The 26927-nt window shown below is 38.1% G+C and overlaps 2 protein-coding genes across 5 annotated transcripts; both read left to right on the top strand.

Annotated features, from left to right (window-relative positions):
• Nucleotides 1-394: 394 nt before the first annotated feature.
• On the top strand, nt 395-20949 carry sbno1 (strawberry notch homolog 1 (Drosophila)). 3 transcript variants are annotated; one of them, XM_007570836.2, is made up of 33 exons: nt 395-732; nt 2793-2912; nt 3007-3105; nt 3741-3968; nt 4064-4202; nt 4438-4538; nt 4636-4732; nt 5022-5182; nt 6053-6186; nt 6376-6466; nt 6564-6725; nt 6854-6989; nt 7088-7193; nt 7277-7430; nt 10194-10376; nt 10515-10612; nt 10722-10873; nt 11641-11844; nt 12064-12234; nt 12321-12490; nt 12582-12713; nt 14437-14572; nt 14689-14801; nt 14890-14961; nt 15037-15136; nt 15249-15323; nt 15413-15559; nt 16393-16487; nt 16575-16661; nt 18140-18277; nt 18363-18439; nt 18537-18730; nt 19561-20949. In XM_007570836.2, the coding sequence occupies exons 2-33, from the start codon at nt 2793-2795 to the stop codon at nt 19701-19703; spliced, it is 4215 nt and encodes a 1404-aa protein (XP_007570898.1). In that variant the 5' UTR covers nt 395-732; the 3' UTR covers nt 19704-20949. The 3 variants fall into 3 exon arrangements, with proteins under 3 accessions (XP_007570898.1, XP_007570897.1, XP_016536587.1); XM_007570835.2 differs by having other exon boundaries at nt 3738-3968; XM_016681101.1 differs by lacking the exon at nt 395-732 and adding an exon at nt 921-1024 and having other exon boundaries at nt 3738-3968.
• Nucleotides 20950-23002: 2053 nt separating this feature from the next.
• On the top strand, nt 23003-25820 carry cdk2ap1 (cyclin dependent kinase 2 associated protein 1). 2 transcript variants are annotated; one of them, XM_007570834.2, is made up of 4 exons: nt 23003-23109; nt 24562-24662; nt 24925-25051; nt 25160-25820. In XM_007570834.2, the coding sequence occupies exons 1-4, from the start codon at nt 23082-23084 to the stop codon at nt 25225-25227; spliced, it is 324 nt and encodes a 107-aa protein (XP_007570896.1). In that variant the 5' UTR covers nt 23003-23081; the 3' UTR covers nt 25228-25820. The 2 variants fall into 2 exon arrangements, with proteins under 2 accessions (XP_007570896.1, XP_007570894.1); XM_007570832.2 differs by lacking the exon at nt 23003-23109 and adding an exon at nt 23503-23735.
• The last annotated feature ends 1107 nt before the right edge of the window (nt 25821-26927 follow it).

Raw genomic sequence — 26927 nt, 5'->3', positions numbered from 1 at the left:
GTTTAATTTTGTTTTGAAGTCAGTGGGGAAAACTCGCCACACCTTCTTTTCCAAACTCACGGTTTGGGGGGCAAAGGGCACAAAATGCAATTTGACCTGTGCAATTTTTCCACTGTGCTACAGAAAAAAAAACACTCCACAGAGTTAACCATCACATCTTGAAAGCTTAACTGTAGAAGGGGAAATCTCTCATGAAGTCACTGCAAACATGACACTGACTGATGAACTTTGAACTCAGTCATTCACTATATCTTTTATATATATATATATCTTTTATATATATATATATATATATATATATATATATATATATATCTCCTAACATTCAGCAAATCAAAAAAGGAAGGAACGAAAAAGGAAGAGAACGAAGAAGAAGCATCCACCATCGTCACTTCCTATCGGGACCTGTCAGGGTCACGTGACGTGGTATTAGCTCGCTGACTCTGCTATGTTTTTCGTTTGTTTCACTGTTTCAGATATGCGACGTTTCATGCTTTTATCGGTGTATTGTCGTCGAGGGACGCCCCGCGGCCGCTTTAACACCCGTTTTCAACGACCTCCGACGAGCACTTTTGCCCTGAAAACAGCAGCCGTTGGCCTGCACGTCACGTGACCAGCATGCGACGGAGCGTTTGATAAAAAGATGGCGTGAGCTCGAGCAGAGAGGACAAACAAGCACCCGAGCTGCAGAGAGCTGCCGACCGTGAGCCGCAGCTCCCGTATTAAAGTAACGTAAGTGTGTCTTAGCGTGAGAATTTGCTGTTTCTTTCGCCTACACGTTAATTTAAAACAAAGTCTTAGTTGTTGTCACATTTTTACATTCAAGTGATTAACCATGGTTTGTTTCCAGGCTTTTAGTCTCCGTATCCTGGTTGCTAACGTTAGCAAGCAACATTAACAGAGGCATAGTGCGCGTGCGAGAACCGTTAATAACGCTAGAACAACAGGGGCCGTCGGCTCGCTGCTTTAGCCTCCACACTTGGCTTTCCTGAAGCAGGTTAGGAAGGACAAGGCTGACCACTGAGTGAGTTTATATTTTTAACAGACTGGTTGTTAATTTTTGCTAACGTCATTTATCAACAACTGATTAACTTCAGCGGCGCCGCTTTAACGAGCTGCCTGTAAACTTTAGGAGCTGTTCTGTTACAACGTAAGCTTGCATCAAGTATGCTAATGTTTGCTAATTAATAAATGTACACTGAGAAACGGGGAAATAAAGGGTTTCTAACATGTGGACCTGAATCGGTGATCACTGTCAGTAACATTGAGCTGTAATTGTGTGATCTCTGTCAACATTTAACCGCGCAGGACCAAGCATCACGTACGCTTATTTTACTGGCAGGTAGTTAGACCCCCTGTTGCCTGTTTTATCGATGTGAAAATGAATGAATGCATCGAGGATGTTTATTTAGCTTCTGGATAAGAAGCAAGCTAGCATAGGAAAGCTAAGTCACCGTACTCTCCCCAGGCCAGGTTAGCTGGCAATACAAAAGTGAAAGGGAAATGTTCGCGAGAGTATGTTAAGTTGTGTCCTTAAAACTGATCGTTAGTCCCCATAGTATATGAATATATTGTTTTAAACTGCAGTATGGTAGTGTACAAGCAGGAGAGGCGTTAAGGAGATTCTACGTCGAGTCGGTGAGTGCAGGAAGTTGTAGGCAGGGCATTGCAAACACGTGTCTTGTTTTGGGTCACTTTGAAACAACTCGTGTCTCAGACCAACGAGACATTACTGTGATTATAAATATCTTTACTGTATCCCAATCAGGACATTTTAACTATCCTGGGGGCTGTGTTTACAGTTTAAACACTTCATTTTTGTTTCAGCCCGAGATCTGGCTCCTTTAAGAAAGTCATGTTATTAGTCTTACACACTGTAAATACATATGTAATTAACTGCACCATTGCTTTAACTTGTGTGTTTTAAATGCATTCTGCCCCTATGTTCGGATATAAATATAATGTTGTATTAAATTTATTGCCTGTTTGGCACCACATGTTACACATGTGTGTCTGTGGTGTTCACTATAAATCATTCAAAAATATGTGGGCATTTTCTGATGTTTAATCATGAAATGCATTCATTTTACTATATTTAATAATTAGCCAGTTATTAAATTTTTCCATAAATAATACACATTTAATTATTACGTTTGAATTTTTATTTTATTCTAATTTGGTTGTATTATTAATGTTGTAGATATTAGCAGGTTATTTTTATGTTTATTTTTGAACAAATGTTTTACAGTAAAAGTGAACCCAGTGCTTTAGGATTCTGCAGTGTGTATTATAATAAATGCTGACAGTGTTGCAATCAAAGTTTATATTCCACCCTACTTAGTCTATTGTTTAACATTGATTGCTGGTAATATTGCAGGGATTTTTTTATAGCCATAATTTCCTGCAAGTAATTTTCTGGTTGTAGTTTGAATCTAGTAGTTTGTTCCCACTAATGAATCACACCTCATGTCTTTGACCTTCCTCTTGATTTTTACTAAACTCAAAGTACATCATACATTTAGTTTCTGGTGGTGTTCGTACACCGAAAACTGAGAACTGTGACATGTTGCATATTTCTTCACTGTTTGACCTGTAGCAGCAAACGGAGCCAGTCAAGGGAAATTTGGTTGATTCACATCGTTGGTTGATTTCATGCATCTGTTATATATTTCTGATCAATCATTGGAAACGTTAGATTTTTCATTTCTATGGATTTTCTTTATTTATTTTTTGTTTCTATTCTAGATAATGAAAAAGTCAGCGTTGGTTTAAGGTTCTACTTTACTTTGCAGATGGATCCTGGACAGGATTTGCTCCTCGCTGCTTTAAGTGAGAGTGGAATTTGCCCAAATGATCTCGGGCTATTAGATGTGGATTCTCAGGATGTTATGCAGCCTTCTACAGCCCAGCAGGTGAGATGACCCTCAGTTTATTATCAAAAAAGACCCTGGTTTCCTGGTATTTCTGCGGCGTGAACGGCAGTTTTAACCTCTGATCTGCTTTCAGTCCATTTCCATCAATGCTCTGGATGTTGGTGTCGGAGCAGAATCGGTGGAAGTTGTTCGATCTGAGCCTCAAACTGCAGTCCCAGTTGTTACAATCAGAGTAAGCTGAGTTCCTCATTTAATTCTCACCTTAGAAAATAAAAAAAGGGGTTTTACAGAAAAACTCTGACAGTGGTGGCTACCAGAGTTTTCCTTTAAAAATTACATATGTCAAGTAATTAACTCGGCAAAAACAATATGTAAATTAATATACACTGATTGAAATTGCAGCTGAATTACATTAACAATCGGTTAGGTCTACAAAGCTGAAATGTTAATTTTGCATAGCAGAGTTCTACTTAAAAAGTACAGCATGAAGTCATAAAGTGACTTTTATGTTTTGTATTATCTAAAACAACTGACAAAAACTGTATTTTTCCCAGTATTTGGGTGTCATATTGACATAATTTTGTTATGATTATTACAATATTTTTCTGTTTTGTTTTTAACTATACAGATTTGATTATACTTGCATACTGTTGCTGTAAAAACTACGTAGACATTTTGTTTGACAAAAGGTCTCTGTGAATTAAACACCACATTTCTGTTTTCCACTTTACAATATTTTTCTGTTGTGTTTTTTTTTTCCTTTTCTTTTTTTGTAAACTCCACAGCCGTTTATTCCAAAGTTCTGCGGTAGCCAAATCACTAAAAAAATAACAAATAATTCCCTCTGCTTTTTTTGTTTCCAAGCAGCATAAACCTCAGCCATCAACAACCACATTTGTCTTAAATCAACTGAATCAGTTGCCGTCACTAGGGGCCACTGCTACCAAGCAGTCAGTCACCAACCCAATCAAACATACCATAACAGTCACCAAGGTGGTCCATGTTGCCAGTTCAGGACTGCGTGCTTCAGCAACCCCCCCACCCACAAGTGTTCCTCCTTCAGTGTCCACACTAGTGCCTTCCAACAAAGATCAGGTGTGTTTTCAACATGCTACCTTTGTTTTCAATGTCTATTTTCATATTTGAATAAGTTGCTCATAAGGTATTTCTTTGTTTTTGTGCCCAAGCAGATTCAGCTGAAAGACCTCCTTCGGCCCAACAATGTGAAAACCACCATTTTAAAGGGCAACAGTCTTATGGAGCTGATGAAACTTAAACCTCCACCTGACATTGCTCCACCTGTGGCAACGGCTACTGCAACAGGCGCAGGTACTCTGTTTGAAGGGGGAGGGGAAGTAGTCTCTGGATTTAAGTTGTAATTTTTGGATCTTAAATTGCCATTTTTATTGTTAAAAGTTGACAATACTTTCTAAAATCTATAATTTGATTGCTGCTTTATTTCAAGCCATATGATGAATGACAAGAATCATTAAATAACAGGAATCAATTCTACCCTGGTTCACTGATCCAGTCGTAATATTCAGGTATTTTCTGTGTGTTTCAGGTGAAATAAACAATGGAATCAAGAAAGAAGTGTTGGGCAAAGATGCTGCCAGGATCTGGATCAAAGACGACATTAAAATGCAAAACTTTTCAAATACGCTGGTAAGTTTTAATAGGTGCTTCAATATTTCAACGAGAGTGATTTTTGCATTTGAACGTGTGTGTGTGTGTGTGTGTGTGTGTGTGTGTGCGTGTGCAGAAAGCTGCAGGCCTAAAAGAAGAGGATGAACATGAGGAGGAAGAAGAAGAAGAGCTGGGTCACGCAGAGACGTATGCAGAGTACATGCCTATGAAATGTAAGAATATAAAATGTTAAGTCATGTTTTTCTTCCCCTTCAAATTAGGATTCATTATGTTACACAAAGATGAGATGGTCCCATCATTTAATAAAAAAATGCCTTGTCATATTTATCCAGGCACCCTGAACTCTATAAGCAGAACGATTCAGCCAATAATTTTAATGAGAAAAACTTGACAAAATATCCAGATCATGTAACATAATTCCCAAACATTTTAGGTCAAGGTACATTTTATTTAACTTTTTGTGAAACATGAACTGACGACCCTTTGACCTTGTGCGCGCAGTAAAGATCGGGCTGAGGCATCCGGATCCTGTGGTGGAAACCAGCTCTTTGTCCAGCGTCAGCCCTCCAGATGTTTGGTACAGACTGTCCATCCCAGAGGAAGTCATTGATCGGGGCTGCTTGTCGGCACTGCAGCTAGAGGCGATCACATATGCTGCTCAGGTAAGCAGGGTCCATTACATCAGCCAGATCACATAAAAGAGTTTATGACTCCTATAAAAATAATAATAAAAATTTTTACAGTATGTAAAGCAACAGCTGCTTCCATATTCTAAATTCCTGAAACTCAGTATACATTACTGAAACTGTTACACCAAACATTGGATCCAACCTGTATTTTATAGATCTTACGATGTTGTTGTCTCTGGAACTAGCAATGCTATAGCACATTTAGATCAAAAGATTAGATCCGGTCCTTATCACTACAGTAAGGATCATAGGCAATGAGGCATATTGAATCAGTTAAAGCTCTCTCTAACATCTGTGCAACTTTTAGACTGCACAGATGTTGGAGAGAGCTTTGATTTCACACAGCAGGCAAATGTGACTCAAACCTGGCTTTTTTGTTTTTTCTTCTTTTTCCCCCCCCTCCCCATATGCGACCTATATCTGACTTTTTCACCGCAGTCTGGACGGCCCGATTCCGATGTTTTGACTCAAAAAAATTCCAGTCTGTGCTACTAAATCTGATTATTTTCAAAGCGTTTCAGTCAGAGCGACTTTTATGTCATTGATGTGAGAGATGCGCCATAATTCAATGAAAAATCTGCAGAATGTGGAAGGTTTTTTTTATCCAATTAATCTCCAGAACAATTGATTTAGTTGCAGACCCAATTTCAAGTCTGACTAATAATCAATCACTTCCTGAAAAGTCGCCCAACGTAAACGTAATGAGTTCATAAAACTGTGCAATCATTCATAAGAATTATTACATAAATCCTCCCCTTCCTAATGGTTGTTGCTATTCTGAAAAATTCCCACTTCTCTTCCTCATTTTTTCATTTGCTCATTTGTTTTCTGATTGTGCTACAGCAACATGAAACATTCCTACCCAACGGCGACCGAGCTGCCTATTTGATTGGAGACGGAGCCGGTGTGGGGAAAGGCCGGACTATCGCAGGGATCATTTATGAGAACTACCTTCTGGGCAGAAAGAGATCACTTTGGTAAATAACCTGAAAGATTCCTATTTTAATTAATTTCCCTTTGGGGGATCAATAAAGTATTTTTGATTTGAATTGAATTTTAATTTTGTCTTGAAGGACTCCCTCCCTGGAAAAAAAAAAGTTTATTTTAAAACTCCTAATGATTTTGTGTATTTTCTTTCCTAAACATATATTGTGTCCTCTGTTTAGGTTTAGTGTCTCTAATGATTTAAAATATGATGCTGAGAGGGATTTGAGGGACATTGGCGCCAAGAATATCCAGGTCCATTCACTAAACAAGGTAAGATTTTAAATTTATACCCTGAACAATAGCAATTTGAAATGCTGACTTTTATAAATAAAAATAAAAAAAAGACTAAAGGTTTTCTAATTTTTAGTTTAAATACGGCAAAATCTCCTCCAAACACAATGGGAGTGTGAAGAAAGGGGTGATCTTCGCCACCTACTCGTCCTTGATAGGAGAGAGCCAGTCAGGAGGGAAGTACAAGACCAGATTCCAACAGCTTCTCCACTGGTGTGGGGAAGACTTTGATGGAGTCGTATCCTTCCTCACATTCATTACAGCATTTGAAAATACTGTTTAAAACATATGGCTATCCATGTGAATAACTGGGGTATTTAAATCAACATTAAAAAAAGGTGACTTTCTTTAACAGGTTGTCTGTAGATTGTGTTTGATGAATGTCACAAAGCTAAAAACGTTTGTCCCATCGGCTCCTCCAAGCCGACTAAGACCGGCCTCGCCGTTTTGGAGCTGCAGAACAAACTTCCCAAAGCTCGGGTTGTGTATGCCAGCGCTACCGGTTCGTGGACAAAATCAAATGGTTTGCCAACCAAACTCGTGAATTTCTGCAGAAATTAAATACTAACAAACCATTTTTCATTTCCACGCATCATCCAGGAGCCTCTGAGCCACGAAACATGGCATACATGAACCGGCTGGGAATATGGGGTCATAAAACGCCGTTTAGAGAGTTTGGCAACTTTATCCAAGCAGTTGAACGCAGGTAGGAGTTTTTTATTTAAAGATGTTTTCCATTTGAAAGGTCTGCTAAACGCCTAAACCTGCACTTTGTTTCTTTACTTCCAGAGGTGTTGGTGCCATGGAAATAGTTGCTATGGACATGAAACTCAGAGGGATGTACATCGCTAGACAGTTGAGTTTTACAGGCGTGACTTTCAAGATTGAAGAAGTCCCTCTAACTCAGCAGTACGTCAAAATGTACAACAAGTCTGTGAGGCTGGTAAGTAAAACAAATCATTTGAATTGAGGATGCAAGTTATCAATGAATGAGTTAATCTAGAGTTGATTGATCTAATCAATCGACTAACAATTAACAAGCTTCCATTTCCATAAAAACCTTTGTTTTCTCTTCCATCAAGAAGATTGACTGCCTTTCCATATCATAAAGGGCTACATTTTTCATAATATGTTGAATTAAAAAAATAAAACAATTAGATTTTAACATAATTTTGTCAGCTGTATCAAATACTGATTAAATAAACAGAAAAACACGGCTCTCATAATTTATAAATGTGTTTAAGTTTAATAATGTAACACAAGAATCTGGTTGCTGAATAGAAAAATAAAAGATAAAAAGAATAAAATATGTGAAACGGAGATATTCATGCCTAAGGACAGCTGAAACTTGGCTCCATGAAGTGCATTAACTCATGACAACCATCAGCTGTTCCTATTTTCATCATTTTTATTTATTTTTCCATGTTATCTTCTCCACTTTTCTGTCGTTACATCCTCACCTTCGTAGCAAATCAGTCGTTCTTTTACTGAGACGTTGACGTTTATCTTGTAGCTCTGCTGAATCAGCACCATTTAGGTGAAACTTAAGTTCTTTAAGTTAAAGAGCTTGCAGAGTGTTTATATTTGAAATTAAAATCTGATAAAATGCATTTTGCATATCTGTTTGGACTGTTTTGTTTGTCTTTCTCCTTCTGGTATGGCTTCACCTTCTTTGGCCCGGTCCCAATACTCATATTCCCGGCCTCATTCCGCCCTCGTGTCCTTCAAATGCGCGTTCATGTTGACAGGTTTGAGTGCATAGTGTGTCCCACATTCTCCACATGCGCCCTTCACCCCGACTATTTTGGGTCCTATTTCCACCCTTACACCGAGTCCGCATCCAGGTGGACTTTGGCCAAGTGTATTACCCATAATTCATTGCTCCATGTGACGTTTTGAGTTAAAAGGCGATTTATGACAATGTTTTGTTGTTTTTTTCCCGTCTTTGTAGAAAATTCAAAGAAAATGGCATGACAAGGCACACCTTAGTAATATAAAACGTTTGATATGATAAAATGAGCAGAAAAAAAATAAATAAAAAATAGTCACAAACTGTAAATGTATTGTCTTAAAATCTCAGTCACAAAACGCACAGGAATTGATATTTATTTTTTAATTTCTTTTGCAGAAAGTCATTACAGGGAAAGCTTCACATATAATTACAAAATGAATATCTAAAGTTTTTGTGGGAGTGGAATAGAATTCCTTATTTTCTTTAGTGATGTCATCATGATTTTTAAACGAATGTTTTCTTCTCAGACTAGAGGGGAAGAAAACTGATATCAAAGTTCCTGATGAATTTTTTTGCAACATTTTCGGTCTATAAAGTCACAACATTCATAGTGTCTTTTAAAAATGACATTTTAATTCTGTTAGCCTTTTTATTTTTCACAGTGTAGCATCAGGCCTTTTTCTCTTTTTTTTTTTTTTTTACATGCATTTGTCTTTAACTTGATCTTTTTTTTTATTAGTTCCCCTTTATGCCAAACTAACTTTAGCTGCATAACTGCATAAGAGATGGTTTTATGAGCAAAAGAATCATGTCAAATCACATACTGTTAAATTGAATGTTAGTACATTTTAATGTATATTTTTTTTGTCATCTTGGAAATAGGGCAAAGTTCACAGAAAAAACTGTTGCAAAAAATAGAATAAAATCAGTTTTCAAAATTAAAGTATTGAAATAATTTTTGTTTCACTTTACTGAACATGTGTGATTACATTGAATTTACTGTATCCATTAAGTCATAATAAAACACATTTCAGCCAAATATCTCCAGCAATGACTTAGGAAAGCAAAAATACCTTAACTATACATTTAGAATATTTGTTTGTGTTGTACTTGACTAAACAGTGTCCAGTGCCGCCATTTTGGATGTCGAAGTTACGACATGGGGGCGTTCTGTCCCAATTCTCACATTTTTGCACGCTTGTACCCCTACGCACTCAAACCTCTATGTGCACTTTGACTGAATCCAGACTTCAGAGGGGTGCAGAGTGCCCAGTGAGCATCAGGACCGGGCCTTTGTTTCTATATCAACTGGCTCCACTCCAACACGAACAGTGACCCCATCTACTGGATGGAGGCCAAACTACAACCCTAAAAGACAGACTAAGCAGACATCATTAATCATTTGCAACTAATTTTTTACCTTTTTTTTTAATTTGGTTTTCCTTAACATAGCTAAACTTACATGAACAAAAATTACAATTAAATAAAAAAGGAGCGTTGACGTAATATGTAAATAACTCAAAGTACAATACAAATTTCTACATAGTTCCAAATTCTGGACAGTTTATCACAAGAATTTTTTTTCCATTTAACCCAAATCTTTCCAAATTTTGCAAAGTGCAATCTACCTAATAAAGTCATTCTTCCCATCCTATATAAACCACATATGATCTGGTGCCAGTCATCCAGAGATGGAACCTTTATACCTTACCGTTTATTTGTGCTAGCTATTCGGGCCGCTAAGCTTAAAACACCAAATAAGCTTTGGTGTTTTTTGTACTTAGACTTTTGAGTCTAAGTACAAGAATCCAAATAAAAACTCACCCTTCGATTGGAACTAATTTTAATTTAATAAACCATTTATCTATAATTAACTAAGCCAATTGTTTGAATCCATAATTTGAAGCACTTTGCATTAATTTGCCACATGCAACAAAGGTGTACAAACTGAATCCTTTTCTCCGTGCATCACAGTGGGTTAGCGCACGTGAGAAGTTCCAACAGGCCGCCAATCTGATGGAAGCAGAGCAGCGCATGAAGAAGTCCATGTGGGGTCAGTTCTGGTCCGCCCATCAGAGGTTCTTCAAATATCTCTGCATTGCCTCCAAAGTCCGCCGGGTGGTCCAGTTAGCCAGAGAGGAAGTTCAGAACGGAAAGGTAAAATCACCTGGGGAACATGCAGCCTCTACAGTTATTTTTTTTCGTTAAAGGAAATAGGAGAAATTAATTGGTTTTCATTAAAAATGAATTGTTATCCTCTGTGTTTAAGCATGTGAGCTGTTGTTTTCTCTGCAGTGTGTGGTGATTGGTCTGCAGTCCACTGGTGAGGCGAGAACACTGGAAGCCTTGGAGGAAGGAGGAGGAGAGCTCAACGACTTTGTGTCAACAGCAAAGTGAGGACAAAGGAAAACTTTCTGAGAAAAATGTTAATGTAATATTGTGGCTTCAATGCCTAACTTTTCTTTATTATTATTATTATTATTATTATTATTATTATTGCAGAGGTGTGCTGCAGTCCCTGATAGAGAAGCACTTCCCAGCTCCAGACAGACAGAAGCTTTACAGCCTTCTAGGCATCGACCTCTCTGCAAAAAAAACTCCCTCTCCTGCTGAGAATGCAGCACAGCTGGAACAAAAGGGAAAGAAGAGGAAAGGTAGCACAAATAAAATGCAATAAATCCAAGAATAGGACACATGAGAATTTGTTCTTACATATTTGTACTTATTGTAAAGCCTTTATTTAACCAGATAAATATCCATTGTGATCTCTTTGACAAGCATTTAGACTCGAGTCCACGACTTGGTCTGGCCAAGAAAGACAGCAGCACACATCATAAGAGATGTGACAAATGCATAGGAATGACAAAAGTAGATGTCAGAAAAATATAAAAATGCATAAAGAAACAAACATGATTTGTTTCTGTAGTATGAACCAACCTTCAACCTTAATTTGGAGATTAAATGTTTCACATGAAGTTTACAAGAAAGCTCATCAATAATAATAATCTCGGGTACTTGTAACTGGTGAGCCTTTCAGACTTTACCTTGGGCAGTCAGTTCTTACTAGAGGGGTAGTCTAAGAGGGAACAGGAATATTTGGAGAACAAAAGCATTTTTTTTTTTTTTGATTTTTTCATCATTTAAAATCGGGTTGTTGCTCAAGACGAACCTGAACCAAATACAGCCTGTTTAAATTTACATAACTGAACAATTGAATGAGAACCATAGTAAATAACACAATCATCTGTGTAAAAGCAGTTGACAGATTATTACATAGCACAGTAAGGTAAATTATGAACAAAATAGGCCCTAATACAAAGCCTTTTTTTGTGTACCGATCGTGTCGTAAGTGTCCAAACCAGCAAGCTGCTTGTTTGGGAATTACTGCAGAATGACTGACTGTCATTCACTGTCGCTCCAGGTTCAGAGGCTAAAAAACAGCCTAAAAAGAAGCCTCGCAAGCATGGGGGCCTGTCCGGTACGAGTTCAGAGGAGAGCGAGTCCGAGGAATCGGACCGAGAGTCTGGGAAAGACAGCGACGACAGCTTCAAGTCTGTCAGCTCAGGAGACGAAGACGATGATTTCAATCCATTCAGAGACGAGTCTGATGAAGATGAGGAGGACGGTGAGTTCAGGAAGAGTTTAAGAACATCAGTACGACGATCGTCTTCGCCGTTGGCTTACTTCTGCTGACGGCCCATACGATTTATTTATTTGATTACTTTTCTTCTTTATATTTGTCGTGAGACAGGTCTTAAATCCCTTTCATAATGGCCTTAAAAAGTCTTAAATTTGAGTTGATGAAACCTTGAGTTAAACTAAGACTGCCACCCCATTTTTTCAGATCCTTGGCTAATCAGAAAAGAGCCAAAGAAAGGGAAGAAGGAGAAGAAGAAGAAAAGGAGGAAGAGTATTGATCCGGACTCGATTCAAAGTGCCTTGTTAGCCTCGGGGCTGGGCTCCACCAGGCCCGGTTTCACCGCCTCAGTGAACCCCCCCCTCACTCCTGCTGCCGGTGAGCATGCTGCCTCGTACACAGCAAAGTCTTAATCCCGCAAAAAAGTCTTCTGGAAATAAACGTTTTCCTGATTTCGTTTTAAGTCAAGACAGAGAGCCAGGAAAGCTGCCTAACGAGTCAGGACTCAGTGGAACTTGCCCAGAAAATGAAGAAACAGCTGCTAGAACAACTGGAGGGATTGGCAGAAGATCTGCCTCCCAACACTCTGGATGAGCTGATCGACGAGCTGGGAGGGCCGGAAAACGTGGCGGAGGTAACGGCCTTTTACAGCCACACTCCGCTTTGGTTCTGCTGTTTTAACTGAGCCGTTGTTCATAAAGCGACATAATTGTTCTCTGCTTCAGATGACCGGTCGTAAAGGTCGCGTGGTCAGTAACGACGACGGCAGTATCACCTACGAGTCCCGCTCTGAACTGGACGTCCCCGTAGAAATCCTCAACCTGACTGAGAAACAGAGGTTCATGGATGGAGAAAAGGTGAGGCAGTCGTCATTCTGGAACCTACAGATGCTTCCTACAGATGTGGGCTTTTTAAACATTATTTTTTAGCTTGTCTGCTCATATAATTATCAAACAAAGAGTCTTATTTGCTCAATATTTACATGCTAACAATTTAAGGACTTTTTTGTTCCTCTTAAAGCTGGAGGTTCATTTGAGCATTGTGCATTGATGTAAACTTTTCTTTGTTCAAGGAAATGACTAAAACTGAACTACTGGCTTCAGGGTGAAGCTGTTTCTTAGGAAGGATAATGTTTAGTCATTTGAGCTGCAAATCATTTGAATTTGAACGATTCCAGTTCTGATTCCCCATTTCGATTCCGGTTCCAAATGATTCTCGATTGCTAATCTATTTAGAGACGAGGCCAAAAAGGCTTTAAATGAGCAACAGATTACCAGATGTTTCTGGATGAAATATTCTTAATTCATCTCAATCCTACTAGGTTTCTATGAAATTTACAAGAACTTTTTTTCCACATAACTGGATAATTATCCATTATATTATCTTGAATATAAATGTTATGGATCTTCTTTTCACAGGAATACACTTTTGCAAGAGAGCATTATTTCCAAAAAGCTGATGAAAGTACATTTACACCAGTGGTCTCAACAACTGAATAATTTCCACTTATGACATTTTTTGACATTAATTCAAACACTCTCCAGACGAGATGTTTTGCATTAACTCTCTTTGTTACTTGGACTGATTATTTACAAACGTAGAGGACAGGACTCTGGTCTGTTACTTTGGGTCAAACTTGGTTCTCTTTTGTTCTGTGTTGTTATATATTAGAACAGGACAGTAAAATGAGTTTCCATTTTCACCAGATGAATTGATGAAAAGACAAATATCAGCGCTCTGTTTCGATAGCACTTAGGTCTGAAGTATTATGTTCCAAATAGCCAAATTTAAGATTCACAAACCTGTTCATCTAGCTCAGTTAAATGCCAGCTGCTATGAACTTTATCCTTAATCAATATTAATACAGTTAATAATGACCAAGAGATTAATAATGACCAAGATTCTTCAGCAAATTGAGATAAATACCACCGCTCTGGTTACTTTTATTTTCTAACTTCTTGTAATGAGGGCCAAAATCATTAAGTTGAAAGTATTTGGAGATGCCACAAAAGATATTTAAAAACCAAATTTGCAGCTTTTGTATTTGCTCAACAATAAAGCAAAACTGTAAATAATTTTCGCATCTGCAATAATTTAAATAATTGTAGATACAAAAAAACACAAAAAATTTTTTGCATCATTTCTTTATAAGCCAGGCCGACAGTTTCTGGCATTTTGGGGTTGACTGTTTTTCTGATTTGGTCTGGATGCTTAACGTTTGAGTAAAAGCGGAGACAAATGCAGAAACGTCTTCAGTAATACAAATCTATTCCTCGTACCTTGTTTTTTTTTTTTTTCTTTGTGGAAGATATTATGTGTTAAAAAAACATCTTGCTCCACATTGGTTCTGGTGACAGATGGAAGAAAACATTTTTACAGCATGATTCACAAAACGACACAAAGTTGCAAATGTCTTCTACGCATAAAGTTACAAAAAAAAAAAAGTTTCAACTGGAAGAACGTCGTGGCATTTGGGAAAATGAGTTCAAGACATTATTTGAAGGTTATGTAAAACATTTGACTTCATTATGTGTTGTAAAAGTAGTGAAGTAACATGTCAGCCATTTTGTTGTCCACCAGAACATAGCCATCATCTCGGAAGCGGCCAGCTCCGGTATTTCCCTGCAAGCCGATCGGCGTGTGAAGAACCAGAGGAGGAGAGTCCACATGACCCTGGAGCTGCCGTGGAGCGCAGACAGAGCCATACAGCAGTTTGGTGATTACATATTTCAACCTTTCTTTTACCTACAACATCTGATAGTTCTGTTGCATTAATAAAAAAATAAAACAAAGGTATACATAAAATTGACTGAAATGGTTTTTCTACCGCAGGGCGAACACACAGATCAAACCAGGTCACGGCTCCAGAGTATGTCTTTCTCATATCAGAACTGGCAGGAGAGCAAAGATTTGCATCCATTGTTGCCAAAAGACTGGAAAGCCTGGTAGGCGCATTCATATGTTTATAACTTATATAAATGTGGTTAAAATGTATGCAAATAAAAATCAACATGACTTGATTCTTTCTGTCAGGGGGCTCTCACTCACGGAGACCGACGGGCGACAGAAACTAGAGATCTGAGCAGGTTCAACTTTGACAACAAGGTAACGGCGGTGTTATAAGAGGAGGTGTTTTGGGCTTTGTTTGAGCCGCTCTGACTCGTCGCGTTTTCGCTGCAGTATGGCAGAAACGCTCTGGAAATCGTGATGAAGTCGATAGTAAAGCTCGACGCTCCGCTGGTGCCGCCGCCCTCAGACTTCAAAGGGGATTTCTTCAGAGGTACAAGTCACAAGTTGGATTTTCTTTATTTCACGCTTTAAAAACCATTAGTCTCCCTCCCCCTCCCCTTCCCTCACTGAATAACAATAATAATATCATCTCTGTTCTGTAGAGATTCAGAGTGGGTTGATAGGTGTGGGCCTCATAAATGTGGAGGACAGATCTGGAGTGCTTACACTGGATAAAGGTGATTTTGAAATTGTAAATTAATCCCTCATCCAAAACAATGCCAACAACAAAAAAGAGCAAAATGAAAACAAACACTTTCCATTGCAGACTACAACAACATAGGGAAATTCCTGAACCGGATATTGGGCATGGAGGTCCAGCAGCAAAATGCCTTGTTCCAGTATTTCTCTGACACTCTGGCAGCAGTGATCCAGGAAGCCAAGAAGAATGGCAGATATGACATGGGCATTCTGGGTAAGTGGTCATATGGTTTCGCAACCCTGGTAACGGCAACCTAGTTTGTTCCCTAAGCTGCTGTGGGACAGTGAATTTAAGTTGTATCATGACGGGTTTTTTATCGCGATAACAATACAAGTGGTAGGAACTATTTATCACATTTTTAATTTATTTTCTTTAGGTAACTATATGTTATAGATAAACAGAAATGCTGCTTTTGAAAAACATTCCCATTTGATATGTGGTTCTTAAGCACACTAGTCGCATAAATAAGCATGATTTGTATCAATAAGCTGCACACTGTTGCTGTATTTTAAAATTTATTGATATTTATTGATGCTTTCATTGAACAAACAGTGGAAAAAAATGGTAAAACTATCAGTCCGGACAGTTTTGAGTGGGTTTTAAACATCAATCAAAATTCTTAGTTCTTAAGAAAACAATTGCGGTAAATGAGAAACAATATAATAAATACCCCAATCCTACTGCGTGCATTTATCAGCTTTGTTTAATATAAAAAAATGTTCAAATTAAATGACAATAATTTGAACAGGTTATTTTTTTTCCCTAGGTTAATTAACAAAATGAACAACTTTAAAAACATTCTAAAATGAAAACATCTAATCCAAGTCCAATTATCTTAAACTAGGAGAAATCTGCTCCAAGTTCAAACCCAAGGAAGTGCATTAGAAATGTCAAATCAGAGGATTTTTACTTGCATTTGGCTTGTGTGTGTGTGTGCGTGTGTGTGCGCGCGCGCGTGTGTGTGTGTGTACATAGCATGTTTTCCCTTGATGATCACAACCCGTTTGATCTCAAATATCTCCAACATTCTCCCCTGCGTATGTTAGATCTCGGCTCGGGTGACGAGAAGGTGAAGAAGGCGGACTGTCGAAAGTTTCTGACGCCAGGCTACACTACATCAGGACACGTAGAACTCTACACCGTAAGTCCTGCTCTATTTATGATATAAAAATCAGATCACAGAGAGATGAAACGTCAGCTGACGTTCTGTTCATGTTTCACCTCACAGGTCGGCGTGGAAAGAGGAATGTCTTGGGAAGAAGCGACACACGCCTGGGCAGAGCAGAACGGCCCAGACGATGGCTTCTATGTCCAGGTAGGAAATTATGAGACAGGCTGTTAGTTAAAAAAAAAATTGCTATAAATATGAATCCTCTTATATGAGAAGTTTCAAAGGGAAGATTTGAAAGTGAGTTTTTCTGCATTATTAAACTATCTTGACTGCATTTGGGTCACATTTATCAAGTCTTTCTAATTATTTTTACTGTAGATGTTTTAAAGATTACAGAAATATTTAAAAGTCTACATTGCATTGTTAAAATGGAAAAATGATGCATAGTTAATCTAGAAATTGTCAAAGTTTTGAAGACTCCATCATGCCTACTCCACTTGTTTTATCAATCAGTTCAAACTGCTGTACATCACAAAAATACAAAGTCATAAAAGGCATGGTGAACAACTAAGAAAACCAGGAACAATCATTACATTGTTATGAGTGCCATCATTAATGGACATCAAAATATTGGTAAGTGTTCATTTATTATGGTTCCAAAGCAGCTCTGAACAGGCTGGGTTTTTACCTTGATTTAAAGGAACTCGGTGTTTCAGCTGTTTTGCACTTTTTGTTTCTGGAGGATGATTATGTTGTGTACTTGTATTTTCTTGAGCCAAAAGTTGTCGCACACAGCATACTGACAGAAGAGCTAACTCTGTATCTCACTCAGCAGCAACAGTGTGTGTTTGGTAAATAGACAATCTGTGCTAAAGGTCCTTGAAATAAAGTAGAGTAAATAATACCGTAAATGAGAATTCACATAGAGAATGGTAGAAAATGAGATTTATTTTTTGCATTACTTATATTATGAATCCAATGGGGGTTTATTTTATTATTTTTGTTTTTATGAAGAATAAATTGATTTGCTTACATTCAGCTTTTGAAATCTTGCAGGATTTCTGGACTTTTTCATAATTATTGACAGTTTTCCATTTATAATCTGAAACATTTTTTATCCTTGATTCTGCTCCATGTTTGTGCTTGAATTTAGAGGTTGGTTTTAAGGACTTTTTACGTAAGTGAATAATAAACATCAGCATTGTCTAGTCTAAAATAATCTTTTTATCAATCAAGACATTTTTTGGAGTCACTTCAACTTTTCTGACGTATTCTTTTAGGGGTTTTTTTTTATTGCTTGCTCGACACATTTATTATTCTTTTTTTGTTGTACTTTTGTCACATTTAGTTCAGCTGTGGCTCAGTGGGAAGATCAGTCAACTTGAAATTGACGGGTTGAGTTAGATTCCAGCCTCCTTAATTAATATCATTGTGCCCTTGGGCAAGACACTCCCACCCTAAGTCACTTATAGCTCTTTAAGGCAACTGGGTGAATAAAATTCATAGTGACAGTGTGGTATGACAAAAAAAAACCCCTGCAGTTTAACTCAAGTCCAATGATAATGTAATCCAGATTTTCTCCCAAAGATTGTACCTTTTCTTTTTTTTTTTCTTCATATTTGTCAGTGATATTGCTAAGCCAGGATTCCATTATTCCCTTCTTTTTCTGTGCATGATTTCAGATGAGAAATAACAGGAAAACAGCCATCCTGGTGAAGGAAGTGAACACTAAGAAGAGGCTGTTCCTGGTCTACAGGCCAAACACTGGCAGACAAGTCAAACTGGAAACATACGCCGACATCAAAAAGAAGTTTAAGAAGGTTTGGCTTCTGTTTGAAATCATGGAAACATTAAATATTTTATGAATCCTGGTAACAGTTTTTTTATTTTTGTCTCTTCTATTAGGTTCTGTCAGAAGATGCCAAGCAGCACTGGACTGACCAGTACCAGTCATCAGCAAAAATATGCTCTCATGCGTACTGGTGTGTACACTTTACACACTTATCTTTCACTAGCAGCGTCTCAAACTCACAAGTTAAGAAACGACTTCCTTAATCTGCTGTTTGAATCTGCCTTTAGGCGTGGCAACTGCAAGAAAGCCTCAGTTGGTCTGCTGTGTGAAATCGGGCTGCGCTGCAGGACGTACTACGTTCTGTGTGGCTCTGTGCTCAGCGTGTGGAACGAACTGGAAGAAGTTCTTTCTCCAGTCAGCGGAAGCAACGTGAAGGTGCAGATTGTCCGCCTGCGCACTGAAGACGGTCAGAGGATAGTTGGTAAGCTGACCTGCTTTCCCAACTTCAATTGGGAAAGACTCTGAAGAATTTGCTTTCTCCCCAGAAAACCCACGTTTTTTATTATGACAAAAATTTTAGAGCTGCAACTAACGATTATTTTAGTAATCGATTATTCTGATGATTAACCAGTTAATCGGATAAAAGAAAAATTGGCACGTCATGCAGATTTTACACTTAACCACGTAACCTTATTTTATACAACATTAGAAATAAATTCTTCAGTTCCTTTTTTAAATAAGAAAACAAACATTTAATTACATGGCATTCTCTTGGTGTACGCTTGATTTAAAAAAAAAAATACTGCAAACATCAACACTACACTGCTTAAAGCAATACAGTGTAGTGTTTTATTTTCTTAATTAACCGATTAATAACTCTTTACAGGACTTAAACCAGGGGAGGCTAAAAGTGCCACTTGAAGAGTTTTGGGTTCGACATTTTTACAGACAAGGAAGGGTTTATTTTTTAAAACACAAAATTTATATTTTTGTACAGTTTTTGATTAATTACTGCTCTGAATATGTTGTTCTTTCAATCAATGGTGTTTTTTTAGTCTGTGTATTCCAGTTAACAATTAATCAATTACTAAATTGTTTTATTCTTATTTTAATCATTGATTAATAACGATTAATCAATTGTTTGAATAATTGATTAATCTGATATTTTAATAATTGATTAATCACTATTAATTGACCATTTTTGTAATCTTTATATTAAGAATCAATTGTGATTCATTGGATATGTTAAGAATTGATTAATTGTGATTAGTCAGTTATTTTAATAAGTAATAATTCCTCCTCCTCTCTTAGGGTTGATCATTCCAGCGAACTGCGTCTCTCCATTGATCAACAAGCTCTCGACCTCAGACCAGAGCCAGCAGCTGGCTGTGCAGGAGCAGCAGAAGAGGCAGCTGCTCCACCCTCAAAGTCTTACTCATGTGCTCAACACATAATGAGGTGGTTTGAGCCCAGACTCCGCCCTGACTCTACGGTCCACTCAGGAGGCCTCCGGCTCCGGCCGTGTCTCGGTGCGCTGCATGCTTCAGGGCTGCGCCTCTCACTGCTCCACCATTGTCCCCTGAGGGCCCGAAGGCTGGCTGTGCCGACTGTTGGGACGTAAAACGGCAGTCAGTTGTTCTCCCAACCTGTTGACGCTGTTGTGTTGTACTCTGATATTCAGAGTGAGGTTAGTGATCCGGTCCAGACACGCCGTGAAAACTCCAGTCTGTTCTGTTCAAATTGGGCACTCAGCAAAAAACACCCAAACTTCCCGGGTCCAGGCTAAAGATGAATGAAACCAAACCACTATACCTCTGAAAGTGAGAGGATTCGTTTCTACGGCCGACTGATATTCAACCATCGTCTGGATAGTTAACAAAAACCCCTTAAAGAAGCAGAGGGATATTATTTCTGACCATTATTTGCCATTTGATTCAGGTCATCTCATTGGGACGCATTTCTTTCCTGCTATAATCCTCACAATCACAAGGAGACCAAAACTACATTATGGTGAGGGTCAGCTTGCATTTCACATAGACCAATTTGTTTTTCTGTTTTCTGCAAACGGGTCTCAACTACTTCAGCAAGCTCTGTAGATTTGTTTTTATTTTGGAATTCATAACTTTTTCCTAGAAAAAACACATTTAGTAAAACAAAGTCAGCTGTCGAACACATCCATACTGCGTTAGGAAGGACAGCGTTAGTATTTACATGAACCTCGTGTTAGTTCTTTTTCCTCCTTTAGCAAAGGGAGAAAATCATAAAGTCGTTACTGAAACAGGAAGTTCAGTGAGTTTTTAGTTGAATTCAGTGTCTGAGTTTCATTCTTCATTTTTTGTAAGCAGTATGAAGAAGTGAAATAAATGGTTTGAGATCTATATATATCATTTAGTGTTAAGTGGTATACATGTAACTTTTTTAAAGGCATTTCTTCCCCTGCATTTTTCTTTTTAAATATTGCCATTCATTTATTAAAAGATAATAGTAATATCTGGGGTCCAGAATGCAGTTTCTATTCTTTGACAAATAAGTTACTTAACATCTATCTTTACATTACTTCTAATCAGTTATTAAATGTCATTTATTTTGCTTTATTTGCTGTTCCAAATATTTTGCTACGCTGTGTGAAGCAAAGGTGAGGAAATAAGTAAATATAGTCAGCCAAGGGATTCTTAAAAATATGAAGAGACCCAGTCATTAAACATTGTTTTGCTTTTTGCAAATAAACAGCTCAGGGGTTTATCTGTTTCAAAAATAGTGTATGTGAAATGCCTGACCAGATTTTTTTATTTACCATTTTTCAGTGATCTTTAACTGGATTTTGTGACGCCGTATTAGGACTGTTATAGATGAAAATAAATAAATTTCCACAAAAAAACTGGGGGCTTGTTTCTTATAGAAAATTTCTGAAAATTTCAACAGTTTTGAGAAAATGCTAGATTTTCAGAATTTTTCTGTTTTAAAAAGTCCTTAAATTTGAGTTTGAAGTCAAATTTTTTACTTTTGAAGCTCAGCAAATGTTCAAAAGTCAAAAAATTGCAACTTTTGAAATTCAGACATTTCTGGGGGGTCGGAGGGGTTTCCTAGAAAATTTCTAAGATCAATCTCAAAATGTAAGTTTTTTTTTTTTCTTCTTTTTTGCAGAAATATACTCCTTTTATCTCCATCTACAATGGCCCTCTCACAGCGTCACAATATCTGAAGCTTCTCTTTTCGTTGTGCATATTTCCCCCCCACCTCTCCGCTTCCCAAACCCATCCCCTCAAGTCCGGTTCACATCTAATCCCGTTTCTGTGGACTTGCGCGCCTCTTGTGAACCTTTTGGGTTTTGTATTATATTCTACATCATCTGCACTAAATGGGACAGAACACACCGTCTGGGTGCATGAGCTTTACTGAAACTGAAGAATAAAAAGCCAGGATGTGTTTGTTTTTTTTGTTTTTTTTGTTAATGGAGGAATGCATCCTGACCTTCTCGATTAGACACAGCTCCATTCACAAAGTCTGCCTCCTCTCCTGACTGACGACGCGTTTGGAAAATGCTTTGTATTATTTGTACAGTTTGGAAACCTTCATGCAGCACATCTCTTTGGACACCAGGGGAAGGTACTGCTTCTGTGTTTAAACTTGAATGTGCACCTTGTAAGCCAGCACCCCATGTTTTGACTCCTGGGGTGTTGTGTGTGTGTGTATGTGTGTATATAAGAGGCTGAGTAATTTGTTTGTTTGAATGCCACTAGATCCTTCTAACTTTAAAACCCTTGAACTTTTTTTCTTTTCTTCCTGTTCATTGCACGAGTTGCACTACTGACATACAGAAATTCAACATTGCGTGTACATGCATCTTCAATAAAAGCTTGGTATACTTCTATCTCGTTTAATTTTTTACGATCACAACATATTAGCTTTTATATTTTATTGTCATTTGTTTGAATGTTCTATGAAAGTATTCACACTCTGGGTTTTTTTTTTTTTTACTAAAAACCCCCCAGAGTATTTGTATTTTAATAAAATTCTACTGTATGCTGGCATTTAGCTAGGAGATTAAATCACACAGGTTGATCAAGTAGCCATAAATGTCATTGGTTACTTTTGATTTTAAGGTTAATTAGGTACTATTTAAAAACAAATTTCAAAAAGTTCTTAAACTCCTGCATCGTCGTCCTCCTACTTCTCTATCATTCACTGCTTTGTGTTGGTCTGCCACATAAAATCCTAGAGGAATCTGAATTTTGTGACCTTCTCAAAGCAAAAAGCAGGGGGAAAAAATCTGTGGGTGTGAATAGTTTAAGGCTTAATTTACAAAAGTATGTTTTCTTAAGTTTCCTTTACAAATGTTGCATTTTTGTGAGCATTTGCTGTCCTAGATTATTTATTGGATCATCTTAATACTTAATCTAAACATAAACAAAGCCCTGCAAAGTAGAGAATGGCTGCATTCAGTTAAAATCTTTATATGTACTCCAGAACTAGTGAATTAGTCTTACCTCAGAATGTCATATTAATTAAATTAATAGAGAACAATGAAAGCCAAAGCTTAAATCATTCAGCTCTTTTATGAATTCCAGTGACATTTAGGTGTTTATTATTTTGGCAACTTCTATACTTTAACAAAAAAAAAAAAAAAACGCTTAAACTAGTTTGAAATAGATTTGCAGAATAGGAATCCCGTCTGGGTTCTGGGGTCCTGACTCGAGGGGTCAGACATTGTGACCAACCATGTGGCCTCCAGGGACTCCTGGGAAATAAAGAGCCCTGTAAAGACTCCATTATTTCACATGGAAGACGGCCACATGTCTCCTGAATCCACTGATGAGTGAATCGGTGAAGCCATGGATACTCCTCCACAAACAAAGTCAGGTATCACTACTTTCATTCCCTTTTTTTTCTTTCATACTTGTGTGTGTGTGTGTGTATATATATATATATATATATATATATATATATATATATATATATATAGTTGCTTGAATTTAAAGTCTAAACTATTTCGTTATATTTACATCAAGCCGCATGTTTTGCGTTGAAAGCGCGCTTTTCTGTTGTAAAAAATGCAAATGTAACGTTTCAAAAACATTTTTCCCGTCTTAATTACTCCACAGCTAGATCCTGATTAAAGTCCTCCAAAAGTGTGGGACTGGAGTTAACTTTATGATCAATGTTGTTAAATGTCAGAAAGGAGGAAAAAAAAAAAAAAAACGCGTGCTCGGCTGCGTGCGAATTTCTCGCCTTCATGGTGGAAATCCCGTTTTTAAGTCGTTTTCTTGATAAAGCCGCATTGGATGGCGGCAGTGTTAGAAAGCGCTGTGGGTGTCAATATAAAGTGACGGCCATATTTGCCGGTGCCGCTGTTGTAAACAAAAAGTGAGAGACAGACGCTTCACTGAATTTCGGGTCATTTTTATTTCTTTAATTTACAATGTCTTTGGGAATGTCTTACAAACCCAATGTCCATCAGCACATTCCGGGAACTTCTGGGAACCAGGGTAAGGAGAAAATGTGGGAGAAAATCAAAGTATCCGCTTGTTAAATCGAGTGTTAAATTCGGGGTCTCGGAGAATACCTGGAGAAAGACCGTGTCTGTAGTTTTTGTCCAGTTATATATATAGGGTCAGATCCTGGGAGCTAGGCTAATTCATATCCGCCATTATTACTAATGTAAAAGAGCGCCATCCGTGAGCCGAGACGGCGGAAAAACGCGGTCGGGAGGCGAGACGAGGCGTCGGGGGTTCCGAAAATGTGGTTCTCGGTGGTCCGGGGCCGCGGTCCCGCCGTGGGGTTGCGGTTCCACGGTGACAAAAATGTATCACTTATGTCTTCTTTAGCCAGCCTTGTTCCGTTTCCTCCATGATGCTCCTCGGTCGGAGCTGCCGATTGATCTGCCTCTGAGAAATTTTATGTCTCTTCGAGGACATCTGGTGGTGGAGAGGGAATATTACAAGCAGACAATGCACCGGGGTGAAGGGCTAACAGGGTTCACGATCACATTTTTTAGTAGGGTTACCTTCTATATATATACACTCAACATAGCCAGTTAATATTTGATTATATATTTAATTAATTACAACTAATCTTACTTTTATGATTAATCTTGTTTTTATACATATTTTCAACACTTTTGGACACTTTTTCTGTATGAACCTACAAAACTGACGCTGTTGTTACACCCGAACTTCCTGCATTTAAAATCTACTGATTATGCTTGTATTCAAACAACATTGAAAATAAAATGGCATAAAAACAGCTCATACATCAGTGTTGCACCTCAGTAAGGAGCTGTGACATTTTCTCTCTTTTTTTTTGTACCAACAGCTGGAAACCTTCCTTCCCCCTCAGCAGCTAACCTGGCTACATTGCAGTCCTACAGGCCCATTCTGAGTGACTACGGACCTCCATCTCTGGGATTCTCACAGGTGAGCTCTCGGAAAGCGCCATTTCTATAAAGTTTATTCAGTTTTGGGATTAGAAGAAAAGTGGTCTGTGTTTTGTCTTACACAAATCTAATGAACTAACAGCACACATTCCTCAAACTGTCAGGCATGGTGGAGGAGTCATGGTCATTTGGGCTTGATGAAAGCTACTTTAATCTGAATAAATAGAAGTCGGCGGTAAAATATCTGGACAAAGATCTCTGTGTTGAAATGTTTAAATCTTGCTGCTTCTGCTCCGGCCCAGGGCTCCACCGGCAGCCAAGTGCCTCAGAACAAATATGCCGAGCTGCTGGCCATCATTGAAGAGCTAGGGAAGGAAATCAGGCCCACATACGCCGGGAGCAAGAGCGCAATGGAGAGACTGAAAAGAGGTATGGTCGAGGACGATTCACAAGCAGAGTTTAAGCGAACATTTACATTAATATGTGCTGTCATGTCATCGGTTTGATGTGAAATATACGACTCTGTCTCTGTAACAGGGATAATTCACGCCAGAGGCCTGGTACGTGAATGCCTGGCGGAGACGGAAAGAAACGCAAGGTCCTAGCCATAAACACGTATTCCTCCTTGCAAGAAGAACTACTTTTTTTTCTTTTCTTTTTCTTTTTTTTTGGGGGGGAAGTTGGGGGTGGGGGAAGCGTGCATGGCCTTTACGTTGCAAGGAGGAAGTAAATGAACAAAGGATTGAAGTGCAAGCTCTTAGAGAGAGAAAAAAACACAGTAATGCAGTTCACGGCTCTAAGAAGTTCTGAAGAATTCTTTCAATTGGGATTTTTTTTTTTCTTTTTTTTTTTTCTTGGGAATCAAAAGATTTTTTTTTACGCTCCACCGTTGGGGATCTAAGTTTTGACTTGTTACATAAATACATTGGTATACATTCATATTTTTATTGTTTTTTGGAGGTTTTCTTTTTGTTTTTTGCATGCGAACGGGGCCATGGGTTAACTGTAGACACTGCATGGCTTGTACAGAAGTAGATAGATTTTTCTCTCTTTCTTTGTTTTTATTTTTTATAGTATTGGGTCTGTGTTTCAGACCCTTGTAACAAAAGACTTGAGTGGTGGACATGTTATCAGACGCATTGGTTCATCTGTGATGAGATTGGTTTTGGTATTAAAAAGACGAAAACAAAAAGGAAAATGCTACTACTTGCATCTTTGTATGTATTTATTACTCTGTGTAATAAATTGTATTTTCAATACAGTGGATATTGTGATTCAATGTGTTTCAATTTTGATACTGTGCTTTGATTTTTTTATTTTTTATGTTTTTGCTTTCTAACAGTTGTAACGGTGCGTAACCATTGTCAACAAAATATTGTTTTTACAAGTGGGACCAGCCGACTGGCATCTCAGAAGCTTAAATAGTACCTGAACTATGTCCCCCAAATCCCAGAGTGGGTAGAAAGGGAGGCCTTCATGGATGCAGAGCCAGACAAAAAGACCGGCAAAAGCAAACGAGTTAGCGGGTTAGCAGCCAACAACTGATCCAGAACATGTTACCGTGGAATATTGTCTCTGTTGCCATCTCGTAGCAGTCACGAGATGTACAGCAACATTCGAATGCCATCCAAAAATACTTCAACAATCCCAGAGGGAATTCTTCAGTCAGAGGTCTTGTCAGATGCGTTGCGAGATTGACTGCTACCAGAGATCCTTTCTGCCTACAGCACCACCATCCATGATGACCCTTACTAAAACTTTGATACTAATGCTTAATTTTACTCATGTTCTACAGATGTAAAAAGTTCTTTCTAAATCCTCCCCTTTGCTCTAACATCATGCACTAAACTTTTGTAATGAAGTTAAAATGTTTCTCACATTCAGTGTAACTTTAAGTCAAATCTCACTTTTAACATTCAGGCAAAATTGTACAGCATTTAATTTTGATAAACTGTTAAAACATAACCCCAACATGACGCATAAAAAAAGAAAGCATCCATTACTGCAAATTGATTTGTTTTGTTGCGCTGCACAATGCTATTTTGGTTGTGAGAGAGGGGGAAGCGGCAAAGGTCATTGGGCCGGGACTCAAACCCATGATGGCCGCTGCACATGGGTCGTGTGCTCCACCGCAGCTCCACCGCGTGGACTGCTTTCTTTACCAAGGAAGTAGTGTTGGGCTCTGAGCTTTAGAGGCCTATTATTTGGTTTCAAATGGTTGAATAGTTTTGAAAATACTATATTTTAATTAGAGAACTGTCTTCTCCAATTTGTTGGAATTGGAGAAGACAGCAATACTTTAATT

Source organism: Poecilia formosa, unplaced genomic scaffold (assembly GCF_000485575.1).
Source record: "Poecilia formosa unplaced genomic scaffold, Poecilia_formosa-5.1.2 Scaffold269, whole genome shotgun sequence".
Lineage (NCBI taxonomy): Eukaryota > Metazoa > Chordata > Actinopteri > Cyprinodontiformes > Poeciliidae > Poecilia > Poecilia formosa.
This window is presented reverse-complemented; position numbering and strand designations above follow the sequence as displayed.

Bases quoted from the DNA above. Each gene is read 5' to 3' on its own strand.
- sbno1 (XM_007570835.2), top strand. From the start codon at position 2,793: ATGGATCCTGGACAGGATTTGCTCCTCGCTGCTTTAAGTGAGAGTGGA. The intron at 4,539-4,635 runs GTAAGTTTTAAT...GTGCGTGTGCAG, and splicing joins AAAACTTTTCAAATACGCTG to AAAGCTGCAGGCCTAAAAGA. The intron at 18,731-19,560 runs GTAAGCTGACCT...CTCCTCTCTTAG, and splicing joins AGACGGTCAGAGGATAGTTG to GGTTGATCATTCCAGCGAAC.
- cdk2ap1 (XM_007570832.2), top strand. From the start codon at position 23,669: ATGTCTTTGGGAATGTCTTACAAACCCAATGTCCATCAGCACATTCCG. The intron at 24,663-24,924 runs GTGAGCTCTCGG...GCTCCGGCCCAG, and splicing joins CATCTCTGGGATTCTCACAG to GGCTCCACCGGCAGCCAAGT. The intron at 25,052-25,159 runs GTATGGTCGAGG...TCTCTGTAACAG, and splicing joins AATGGAGAGACTGAAAAGAG to GGATAATTCACGCCAGAGGC.